The sequence below is a fragment of the Rissa tridactyla genome, chromosome 1, assembly GCF_028500815.1.
Source record: "Rissa tridactyla isolate bRisTri1 chromosome 1, bRisTri1.patW.cur.20221130, whole genome shotgun sequence".
Lineage (NCBI taxonomy): Eukaryota > Metazoa > Chordata > Aves > Charadriiformes > Laridae > Rissa > Rissa tridactyla.
Window position 1 is genome coordinate 140,432,180 of NC_071466.1, and position 13,039 is coordinate 140,445,218.

The window sequence follows — 13,039 nt, forward strand, 5'->3', positions numbered from 1 at the left end:
ATGTTTAGACACTGTAAAATCTTTGGCGTTTATGAAGACTTTAGGGAAAAGCATATGAAGAGAAAAATCTCAGTTTTACAAGCCCACAAAGTCAGGCTGTATACCCTAGTTTGCAAATCGAGTCACTACTGAAGGCTGGCAAAGGCTGCAAAATTCAGTATGTGATGTTTACCCAGAATGAATCGTTTCAGTTTATTTCAGATTGTGGTTCTGGAGCGCTTCTAATGTAGTAAAAGTTATGTTGATTATACTCAATATTCGTTTACTGGAAAATGCTTGGGAAAGCCAAAATGTGAAGTTTCCACTGAATTAAAAAGAAACTCAGGTGGGCACCTGTGTTCAGCAGGACTGGGTTCTTTGTTTTAGCTGAGATTAGATTGCTGTTGTCTAAAACAGTTTTGTTTCTGAACAAAAGCAACTTCACCGAGCTTGTCACGTGCACATGATTTTTCCAGTGTTTCTTATGTTGAAAATAATTGCGGATTCTGGAATTTAATTCTGAATGTCAGTGCCTGCAAATCTAGCTTTTACTTCTTTCTCGTTTCTTCAAGCAAAACAAGGCCCAATGAAGTTACATCTGAAGAAAGAAGTAAAGTTAATTTTGAATGCTATGCATGGTGGTTGTTGGGGGGGACTATTTACCTGGTGCCGTGGAAAGCCCCTGGGTTTATTTGGTGAGCTTCATTGAATCACTCTGAGATCTGACAACAATATCCCTCCATGCACGGCAAATGTAGTTTAAAGCTGTTACAGTATAGAAGTGTAGCACATTAAATAATTCGATTGGTATTCATCATGTAGCTACGCAGGCAGCAGCTACATGGTATACAGAAATTGAGTCTGGTCAAGTACAGAGCTCACCACCTGCTTTAAAATGTCACAGGGATAATTCCAAGCTTTATTTTATCAGTAAAAACTAGGACTTATCCTACTGAAGTCAGACATTAAACCTGCGTGAGATCAGAATAAAGTTATGTATTTATTTATTAGTTGTTTGTGTGGTGGTTCCCCCTAAATCTATATGGATAACTTAAACACTTTCCACTGTTCAGATTGGCTTTTTCTGTACGTTCTGGATGCAAGTGAAACTGTTCGAGAGTAAATATTGCTAAAAAAAAACCTACCCACTTTTGCCTTCCTCTTTAGTCTTTCTCTTTGTATGACCCAGTTCCAAACCATTGCAAGATTGCCTTGATATTTCTTAAACTTGATTTATGAAATGGCAGTGTGGATCCTTCAGAGATTCCATGGGAGAAGATGAAGGACCTGTCCCAGGATCAGCATGGGAGATGATGGAGTTGACCTCGTGCTCTCTTTGCCTGGCAGTTGTGAATGGGGAAGTGTATTGTGCAGCTATACCGTTATTGCTCTCTGTTTTTCTGCCACTGACACATACCAGTCTCCACGACATTTAGAAAAAGAGGGGAAGAAGCCACAGAGACTGCTAAGCCCCTGCGTTCAATCCAATCATGGTACTGTGGTGCTCTTCTTTTCCACTCATGTATAAATGCTTCCCGCAGCAGGATCTATGTCAGAAGACTTCACCACGTATTTTTGTAGTGAACCACCAACATGATAAGAGGAAACCTGAAGTGAAAATAGATCACTGAATGACTCTAATAAAGCAGAATTTCCCTCTTTCTGTCTGACTTCTCCAGCATCCTCATATTCCTCTGAGAGAACTACATGCAGCAGGCCTTTCTCAGGAATCTAATTTCTGTGGAAAAAAATGATGACAAAAAGACATGGGAGTTCGAGACAAAACTTTTCCCATGAGAACTCCCTTTTGCGTAATTGTTGTTATCTGGTTATGGTGGGAGAAGGGTTTTTTCACCTTTACCCTCGCCTAGGAAAAGTACCATGTCCTCATGCCAAGTCTCAGGAATCCAAGATGGTCCAGATTATTGACCTAGGGAATATGTGCCTCTGAGTCAGATCCTGAGATGAGGAGGATCATGATGGCTGTACAGTCTATTTTACGTGTTTGAGGGGTCTAATTTTCAAGGAACCAATGTGATAGTTATGGCCCCACCCATCCCACTCCCTTTACCCTTCAGCTCTCCAGTTGGACAGTTTTTACCTCCTCTAGACTTCAAACATAGGTCCTTGTGATATCATGACATAGACATTGTGACTGTGGCAGCTGAGCTCTCACTCTCTGAAGAATAGAAAAGTTTCCTTCCTCGAAGTTTTTTCCTCAGGACATAAACTTGTGCTGTGACCTGTGATTTCGCTTATGTATTGGGGTTATGGTGTATGCTCTGTCAGCGGTGTGGAAATTAACAAATTTCTGTCCTCTGAACTTAATGGGAATCACACTTAGTAGCTTTATGCAATAACAAAGATTTTTAAAAAAGATGCACTCCATATGAGCAGTGGGTTGTGTCACATATGTATCTGACTCAAGGTATTTGTAATAACTTGACAAAAGCTGCCATTCAATATTTTAAGACATATTTAATCTCTGAGCCTGAGAAGCAGATTCTGTCACTGTCACATGTTTGGTTTAACTATCTACTGTACAAATGTGAGACTTAAAATTTTTACATTGCCCAGCAACTTTAAAGACATATTTCTGCTCCATTATCCACAAAGATTGCACACTGCAAACATCTACAAGGAGTAAGTTGAGGTGCTTATTATACAAAATATCATGTGTAAAAAAAAAATCAAGATTCGTATTAAAATTCCTTTCTCAGACACTGAGAACATAAATGGGAATCAACAGAAGTTATTTACAGTGCTAGACACAGTATTTTACTGCATACTTCCATTTACAGTTTTTTATTTTCCTTTTGTAAATTGCTACTAAATATATGTGCACTGGTCATATCAGACAGTTCAAAAGATTTTAAAACTTAAATCCCTGGAACTAGACAAAGTAGTGAGCAATTTTTATGCCACCAATGTTAAAACCTGGGATTGTTTTGTGTGGTGGATAATGCTTTCAACTTAGCCTCCCCCTGTGTGTTCAATTTGGATTTAATATCTTCTGAGTCAAATTCCGCCCTCACTTAACAGCTTCATAGTCCCAAGTGCTGACAACAGAGGCTGCATAGGTCTAACCAAGAGCAAGACTTCATCATCTGTGCTCAGTGAGCATAGTTAATTCCTAATCAACTCAGTGGGATTGACCCCAGTTAACAGAGGTTCATTTTACTTTTGAATTCCTGTTTCAGATGATCCAATGGTATTCCATTAACCCTTATCATAGCAGGAGTCTTTCATCTGAGGTTATAGTTGAACAATCTCTCTCCCTTGCTTTCCTAAATCTCTGTAAGACGTTTGCCACCCAACAGCTATGACTCTCTGTTTTTTTGCAGCACTTACTTTCCTTTTCTCGCACCCTCCATGGAAATATTTTTGCTTAGAGAAAAGGATTATCCTACCTTCTTCCTTAGTAACCTCCCTTGGACACATTACTGTTTTCTGTCAAATGGTCTCAAAGTAATTTACAAATAACGGAGCTGGTCTATCAATGATGGTCTCTCCTCCCTGTGACACAGGTAAATAATAACAACATGCTGTGTTTTAGAGGGGACAATGGACATGCTGCAACCACAGCACCCTTTTACAGAAGGTCCATCCAGATTCACATAAGGCATGCTTCTGGGCAGGCAAAAAATGTGAACTGAGAAACTGTCCTTCTGAGAAAGGTCTACTTGGCATCTCAACCCTTGGACACGCAGGAAGCAGCCCTTGATTATGCAATCCTTGATCACCCAACTTGCAGCTCAAGACTGAAAGACTACCTTCCCAGGAGATGTGGGAAGGCAGACATAAAGATGGCATAGGGCTGCCTCACTCTCTTTTTGCTCCTTGGCTGCCGTGCACACAGCCGCTTCTCAAGCCTGATTTACAGCAGCCTGGTCATGATCTCACCTAATTGCGTGGCTCACATCTCCAAAATAGGACCCTGTGATCAGAATGTTCGGAAACATGAGGTCATGGCATCAAAAGGCCAGTTTCGTACTGAACGTATGGCTTTCAGGTGCCTCTGTCTTCAAAGACCAGCAGTAAAACAAAGGATAAATCTATATTTGGGGACCTTCATGGAAAGCATTACCATTTGCTGTTCATCAGAGGTACAAAAGCAATTAACAATTACCAAAAAAACCCAAAAAAGATAATTATTCAGCTCATGAATGTAATAAGTTTCAGGAAAAAATACATTTTTTGACACAGAGGTTAGTTAAATAATTTAACTGGGAATGTCATTGATGAGCTCTGCAATAACCTGCAGAGAACTGCCTGGACCTACAGCGGTAGTGAATGGCCGACTGTCCCAGGAAAGGTTTTCTTATCCTTATATTGCTTGACTTTTTTACACCACATCTGTGCTTGCTTCGTCATTCTGCCATCTGCTGTAACAAAATACAGGCAAAGCATTTCAGAAAACAACCCCTCCGCATTTCAAAATGCTCCAACCCGGAGCACAGCCCTTTACTTCTCACAAGATGTAGCGCTTATTATCCTCTCCTCCTCCTCCCTCGGCCCCCCCACCACATGCATGATGAATTACATACGCGTACCAAGCGTAGAGAACACAGGATCCCATTGATTTTGCCACAATGTTTCTATTAAACGAAATGAATGGTTATGCGCTTTACTTCGCTGTGCAAATGCATTTGCTGAAAGGTCAGAAATAGCAGATCATTATCATTAAATTTTTAATTTTGGAACACCCAATCAGACTTGTTTCCTGTTTGGTATTGTCTGCAGATACACAATGTATAGCCGAGCAAAAGCTCTGATGGCTAAAGCATCAAAATAACAGAGTATGAGCGCAGTGTTTTCGAGCACACACTCTGCATAGTCCAGTCAAAGTTTCTTCCTGGTGCAGCCGCACAAATCTCTTGGTAGCAGTAAACTTGCTGCACAGACTTCATTCCTGAACACATGTTCAAAGGTGATAAAATAAATGCAGATGGTTTCCCAAAACCTCAGTGGAGCATTTTTTACTGTTACTAAATGGACTGTAAAAAAACTAGGGAAAAAAATAGAGAAAATACAGTTTGACACAGACAGGCAATTTCAGAATAGCATTCGGTCGTTTGGGAGAAAAGCTAAATAAAATGTGTGTTTATAATGATCTATTGGCAAAACAATATTGACAGAGCATCTGAGCTGCCTAATGGGAATGAGTTTTAGAATACTGAAACTAAACTAGCATTACGAGCTGAATATTTTGCTTAATTGTATAACACATGTACAAAAAGTTGGATAGGAACTTTGGATTCATTATGCCATGACCAAAGGTGACAATAAAACCATTCCCGGCTACAGTGAAAACAGGATTAGGCCTTAACAAATTTATTACAGGCTTTGTTTACAAACTTGTTACAAAATCATACAGCATCTTATGTGTACACAGGATTTACAAGAATGCATAACTGATGTGTGCGATTGCTCTGCTCTCTGGTTGAGATCTGCAGGTTTTTCTTCGCTCGCGGCCTGATCCAGCTTCCACTGGGGAAGGTGAGAATTTTTCCATTGACTTTAGTGGAAACTGGATCAGATCCAGAGGGTAACACTTCCGTTCATTGTTATACTGGGGTGGGAAAGAGGCAGCTGATCTAATAACCTTACGCACCATGCTTCTTTCTCGTTTAATGTGTTTCAGATGACGGACGTTGCGTTTGCTCTGATACACTTTTGCTGGATGCTTGTGAAATACTTGTTGCATTGGTAAAGTTAAGAGTCAAAGACCCGTTCCTGTTACTGGATTTGCAGTGGAAAATGACAAATTTTTTTCTTGGAACCTATTAATAATGAACCTCCCTTGATTTTCAGTGAGCAGAAATAAAGACATTAGGATTGACTCTGATGTTGTTTACATTGATATAAATCTACATTTTCTCTCCCATCTTCAGTAGAATTTCTCTGGATTTACAGTGATGTAAATTGGCAAGGCATCCAGCCTGTAGGAACAAGCTGGTTTCCAATTAATGGGATATAGGGGCTGTAAGCAACAGTAACTAACCAAGCTCAGTTACTTTTCTTACTTCCTCTTCTCATGTGGAGATAGACCTATCCGGCATACTGAAGCACGGAGATCTCTAACGTTAATGATCCATGACAATATAGGCTCTCAATTACTCACAGCATCTGAAAATGGTCTTTATTTGGGGAAATCAAGGGTATAAAATTAGGCTTTTAACTTGCAAAAAAATTTCAGTGGGGCAGGACTCTGAAAAATATGTTTCTCCCTCCAAGCATAAAAATTTAGTTGAAACTTAAACTTTCCTACTAGTAAATCTTGCAAAAGCTCTGTAGAGGATATTTTTTTTCTTAATGTTTGCCAAAGAAGGAGAACACTGGAAAAATTCTATTCAGATCTATCAGATACCGAGTTCCTTGTTATATTACGTCCTCTCTTTCCTTTTAATGATTGCCTTGGAATTCAACCTCTGAAGTTATTATTTCTTGAAGCAAAGTTAGGATTTAGTACTGTGAGGTGATGATATTTCCTGTGAGGCAAATACCCTGGCCTCATGTTGAAAATTGAGATGGTTCTCAAAACCTCTGTTTATGGCCTCCCCTGCAGAATTATACCTATATGCTCCAACCTGGCTTTCAGAGGCACTGCTATTGCAGTGCTTGGCCTCAGGAGCGACCTGTCTGGTTCTCCGGTGGTTTTATGGTGCATAACACTCTCTGTAAGGGATTAGGGGAGACCACACAATCTGCTGACCTGCTGCAGATTTGAAGTTGGTTCTGCAGTACTGAAAGCTGTATGAAAAAAGGCATCCTGCAATCTCAGTTTTGAGTGCTCTGATCTCATTTTCATGTGTGATGCTGAACACACTACAACAGTGAAAGCTGTAGTGTAAAAACCTAATACCACTACAGCTGTAATGCTTTTTGAACGGCTGGCATTTTTCAGCCCTGACTGGGTGTTAAGATCTAGCTAGACGCAGATAACATATGCAGTCCAATCTTAATTCTGCTGGTAGCCGTGACAAGACTCTCATTTACTTTTATGGGAGTGGGATCCCATCCAGGGATCCCAATGCTAATGAGTAATAGACCATCTCTTCAAGTAGCGTAATTATTACTGTCCCCCGTGGAGCTACATGGCAATACAAAGAAGAGTTTGAGGTATATATATGCTAGTACATTTACCTGCCCTAAGTAACAACTCACCTGTATAATTGAAGAACTTCATTATAACTGCGGACTACTTGTATTTTAGTCACCATACTGCTCAAAACGATCTATTATTTCACATTCCTGTGAAAGGTACCAGATTTGTTGAGCATTTCTACATATTCTTCCCTCTGTGAAAAATGGAGACTGGATTGCTGAGGAGAAGAACTGCTTCGTACGGGTGTGTGGCTTTGATATACATGCCAGCATGTCATATCTTTCTTTACTAAAATTTGCAAGACACGGGCTCTTTTAAGGTTATGACACCACCAGCTTTGTTTCTAATGTAAAAACTCAGAGAGAGGAATGATCCAACAATGCAAGCAGAAGATAATTGACTCAGGCGAGGAGGAAGAGGCTAATCACAACAAATAGTGAATTCTGAAGAAATCATCTTTTATGTATTATATTAATGATCCATTTAGATTGGTTCTTGGCTTCAGTAAGCTTCCTCTGGAAATATTTTACATTTTTTTCATATTTTTTCTATGATGAACTGGCAGCACTAGAAACAGTTGCAGAACAAATGTGTTTCAAAAACATAAATGAAAGTCGCTAGATTATTAGCAACCATTCTGAAATGCTAACAGAGGGAAAACGGTCATTTCACTGACAAAACTGGCATAATACACAGAAATGGCTGCTTGATTCCTGTAACGTTCACATAATCTTCAGGCTACAACACATATTTTGGTCCATTTTTGTTTTGGTGTTGAAGAGTCAATACTGCATCCAATTAAATGTGAATGTATAAAGCAGGGAATATAAATATGTACACAACTCTTGACATTGATCTGATTTTTAACAAGTTTACTAAATGACAGTCACTGGCTTGACAATACTGAATGAAAAATACTGATTTTACACAGATTTTACAGTAAGGTTACGGTATGCTGCCAACAAGCAGTGTCACAAACATAGTCTAAAAAAACCCGGAGTTGCCCACAGCAGAGGCACACACCCTTTGCTCTTGTTTATTGAGAAAGCTTATATACTGTAGATTTGCTGAAGTTTAATAAATAAGGTCAACTTATAATATATAAAACAATATAAACATTTATATGCTACATGCATATCATATAATTTAAAGTAATAATTTATATAGCAAAGAGATGCAGATTTATGTTCTTCCTATTTTCCTTGACAGCGCACACACACAGGAGGTGTCTATTCTTATCCATCTCCAGCCTACCAGTTTATTGTTTTCTGAAGTCAGTGCTCTAACGTATGTTTGGGACGTCTTGCATTGGGAGTTCCAGTGCTTGTCATCTATGCCGCGGCAGCCATTTTTTACAGGCTTGGCTTCTTTACACCTTGTTTCATAAAAGTATTGCTTAACTGGAGAGTTGCCTGTTTTAATTTCTCCCAGAACAGTTACCTGGTGTCCTCTAATGTCGATCGCAGACGATTTGTCCGTGACCCATAAACTTTCACTGTCACAAACAGAATATTCCCCTCGGTGACTCTTGTGCTCCGCGTACCTTTTCCGTCGGGAGGTTCTGTTCACCACCACTGAATTTCCAATATAATCCTCCATGAGGTACAGCGGCGGTGGTTCCAGCGGCGTGTTGTCACTCAAGAGGACTCGGGGTGAGTTGTAGCGTCTCTGCTGCCTTAAGAGGTCTGTATCCATTGAGATAACTGGCTGGAAGTCCGATTTCACATTTTCATCTCCATCCGTGTCTTGCTGAGTGTCTGCTTTCTGCACTGTGTTTTGATAGTTTTCCTTAATATCTACCATCTGCTTAGAAAGCTTGTTTTTCAAAATGTCTGCCTGAATGAGTTTAATAATAAGAGAATTTATTGAATCTTCTGGCAAACTCCTTTGATCCATGTTGGTAGACTGGATGCCACGAAGATAAGCGAGAAATATCACATAAAACAAGATGGACATCACCTTGTTCACCTGTAAGATCTGCAGGAAGAGAAAGTCAACATAAAAACAATTAAATAGGGAATTTTACTAGAGGCTGTGAATACGAAAATTTGGATTTGTTTTTATAACATCTGTACTTTATAGATAGAGGTAGGCTATGTGCTTATTTGAAGATAGTATTTTGTTATACTCTATAATGAGTGCAACTGTTTTCTGATATTTTTTTTCAGTGTTTCATCTATATTTCATGCACTTTTCAGGATGACCTTACTTTTACTCTTTCCGTGCACATCACAAAACCACAGAACCACAGAACGATAGGGGTTGGAAGGGACCTTTGGAGATCATCTAGTCCCACCCCCCTGCCAGAGCAGGGTCACCTACAGCAGGTTGCACAGGAACGCATCCAGGAGGGTTTTGAATGTCTCCAGAGACGGAGACTCCACCACCTCTCTGGGCAGCCTGTTCCAGTGCTCTGCCACCCTCAAAGTAAAGAAGCTCCTCCTCATATTTACATGGAACTTCCTACGTTCAGGCTTGTGCCCATTACCTCTTGTCCTGTCCCTGGGCACCACTGAAAAGAGCCTGGCCCCATCCTCCTGACACCCACCCTTTAAGTATTTATAAGCACTTATAAGATTCCCTCTCAGTCTATATACCACCACCTCAGCGTAGTGATATCTATGTCAGTTAGGTCCTTTCTCTACAGAGATAGGTAGCGCTTGGTATGGTATGTCCAGGTCTTGGCAGTGGAGAGGCCAAGTTACTTTCACTGTCTATTCTACAGAGTGGTTTAGTTTCAAAATTGCCAGACTACGCAGAGCAGCAGGCTATCTAATGGTGTAAAATGAACAAGTTCTGACTTTTCTAAGTGTTGTCTGGTTTTGTGTGTTAAGATCTCTTGGATCCATCAAATCCTTATTCATCAAATGGTTTGTGTTTAACTTAACCCTAAGAGCATCATCATCATACACTGGCAAATAAATACCATATTTCAATAGCTCTTTCTTTCTCTTTCTCTCTCCAGTTCTGTAAGGGAAAGTATTCTTGAGAGAAAAGGATGCAGTCAAGCACCAAAGCGGGGTTTCTTATATTTTGAACTTCAGAAAACAGTGGTTAGGCTTCTGTAATACAAGTAGAAAATTCTAATGGATCCACAGGCTGTTTTGTACTGGTTGGTTGGTGAGTTGCAGTCCGTTTTTTTTTTTGTGGCTTTTAATGAAGTTCCTTCATTACATTTGTAAAAAGTGTAACAAAACTGACAGTTCAATGAATTCCGCCCCCCCCCCCCAAAAAAAAACAAAAAAAAGAAGAATCCTGTTCGAAAAGATCAAAAGGAACTCAAGATCAAGATTTTGAAAACTGGACCTAAAAGGGTGCTTTGTCTCTATGCTGTACTTTGCCATGCACTGCTCTGTATGGATTCCTGTAATGTCCTTGCAGTTTTAGCTTCTGAGCATCTTCTAGAGGGTCATTTGTCATTTCTTTTTAAATCTTTCTGTCTTTCTGTTTGTGTAGTTGAGAACTATGAGCCTCCATCTAAGGAGGTGTTTTTTTCCTTGTGGATACCTGTATATTTTGTATTTGCACTTATATTTAAATTATATGATATTTAAAATAATTTTCAATGTAAAACACTAGATCATGGAAGGAAACCATTCACTTCAAAGCACACCTATTTGATAAAATTGTTGCACGAGTAGTGGATTGAAGGAAAAAATATTGAACTCATGTTAGAGCACTCTTATACCATGTGATAAGTCCCGGCTGTAGTACTGCTTCCAGTGACTCAGAACAGTCTTGCACTTCATCCTCCTGCACTGAAAACATGTCCACCATGTGTCAGACTGCTAGCACTCTGGGATGAAGGCACAGAGTCACAGAACACGGAACAGATGGAGTTGGAAGGATCCCCAGGAGATCATCCAGTCCAATCTCACTGCTCAAAGCAGGGTCAGCTAGAGCAGCTTGCACAGGGCTGTGCCCAGTCAGGTTTTGAGTACCTCCATGGATGGAGACTCCACAACCCCTCTAGACAACCTGTTCCAGTGTTTGACCACCGTCACAGTAAAAAATAAATAAATAAACATCTCATGTTTTGATAGTATTTCCTATATCTCAGTTTGTGACCATTGCCTCTTGTCTTTTCGTGGGACACCCCTGAGAAGACCCTGTCTCCATCCTTTTACTCCCTCCAATCAGGTATTTCTACACTTTGATAAGATCTCCCTGAGAGTTGTTTTCTCCAGGTTGAACAGCCCCAGCTCTCTCAGCCTATCCTCATATGACAGATGCCCTAGTCCCTTAATCATCTTCCTGGACTCACTCCTATATGTCTATGTCTCTCCTGTACTGGGGAGCCGGAACTGGACACAGCACTCCAGATATGGCCTCACCAGTGCAGAGTTGACTGAGGAAGGATCTGCTCCCTCAACCTGCTGGTGAGACTCTGGGTAGCCTGTGTTTTTCCCAGAAGAAATTTCAGAAATGTCAGACCTCTTGAACAGAAAATTTTCCACTTCAGAAAATCACCATTTGCTGTTTAAGAAGGCAAACGATTTTCTGTTTAAGAAAGCATAGTAAAAAAGAAAAAAAGTTTTACTGGAGAATCCTCTATCCATTCTGAGTAAAACTCCTTTAGCAACAGTGAGTCCCCACTTCATAGTTTGGAACTGCAGCAAAATCAGAGCTACCCTCCGTGGATGTGTGATCTGTCCTTTTATGGACAAGAAATGTGTTTTCTCCATTCTCAGTTTGTCACAGTATGAGTTCACCTAAATCTAGACTGTTGCTTGCAGCAATGTTATGCTTTGGAAAAAAAAAAAAATCTAAGATTTTCAGTTACCATACAATTAACTGTCATACCTAAATAAATACTAACTTAATGTAGATGGATCTCAGAGCCCAGACGGTGCTGTATAAAAAAATCTCTTCCTGTGCAATTTGGTCTTCCCTCAGTAAATTGTTTGGTTTTAAAAACAGTAAAAATATTATAAAACAGATGTCATTCAGCAGATTTCTGACAGCGCTCAGAAGAGCTAACCCACATGCAGTATGACACTCAAGTCCATAGGATGGTGAGCAAAGCTCTGACAACGCTCGAGCTCAAGAGCTGAAAGCATTATTCATGCCAACATGCAGCTGCATGTAATCACTGGTCTGCTTAGTTTCAAAACTAAGTGGCACTAGCAAAATACACAAGTTGGAGCAGGTGATGAGGTGGGAAAAGTAAGACTGGAGTTCCTGCAGACTCTCTTTAATGTCATCCTGCATACAGAAAGGAAGGGATAGGGGCCTCAGCATTAGAGCAGTTCGAACAAGCTATTTTTCTTGTCCATGGAGGAACCCTGTTAATGGAAAAAAATGTTTTAAAGTATTTTTCTGAACCTAAAGTAAAATGTCTTGTGGATTTGGTGGGAGGGGTATTAAACTACTCTGAAATTTGACTTTTAGTTTGATTTGTGCCTGACAAATTATTTGCTGCGAAAGTAAAAATGTTTCGGAACCAGTCTTTACATTTTTCTGAAATGTTTTCAGGGTGCAAACTTTGGAAAGAAAATGCAAGCACTTGGCGAGATTACAGTTTTCAGGGAGTTCTTCCAAGACAGTTTACCTAGGATGTTCATAACTGGCATGTTCAGAAATTCCAGTCCATGGCTCGAAATTGCCAGGCTGTCCATGAAGTCCAGCACATCAGAACATGCCTAAGGCACTATTCTAGCTAGGAGAAACGGACGTTACTGGGAAACTGCAACTGGTTTATGGCCTCGGCTCTATTTTGAGTATAAGACACCTTAAAAGTGTATTGGCTTGTACAGCTGGTCAATATTGCTTTTGATAAATGGCTCTTTGCCCAAAATGGAACTTTGTGCCTGTATAAATTGAGGATGATTTGCAATTTGTACCTTTTTTTCTGTGTGTTGTTATACTGATAAAAAGCAGAGGAAAATGTAAAACATAAAATGTTTATGTTTTCCTATTTTCAAAGCAAATCATTCTAGTGTTTCTGGACAT

The 13,039-nt window shown here is 39.9% G+C and overlaps 1 protein-coding gene across 1 annotated transcript in view; it reads right to left on the reverse strand.

Annotated features, from left to right (window-relative positions):
• Nucleotides 1–2,557: 2,557 nt before the first annotated feature.
• Nucleotides 2,558–13,039, reverse strand: part of NTF3 (neurotrophin 3) — a 61,640-nt gene continuing 51,158 nt past the window's right edge. The window contains exon 2 of the mRNA XM_054222064.1: nucleotides 2,558–9,064. Coding sequence (XP_054078039.1) covers nucleotides 8,270–9,064 — 795 coding nt within the window. The 3' untranslated portion in view covers nucleotides 2,558–8,269. The remainder of the gene's footprint in view (nucleotides 9,065–13,039) is intronic.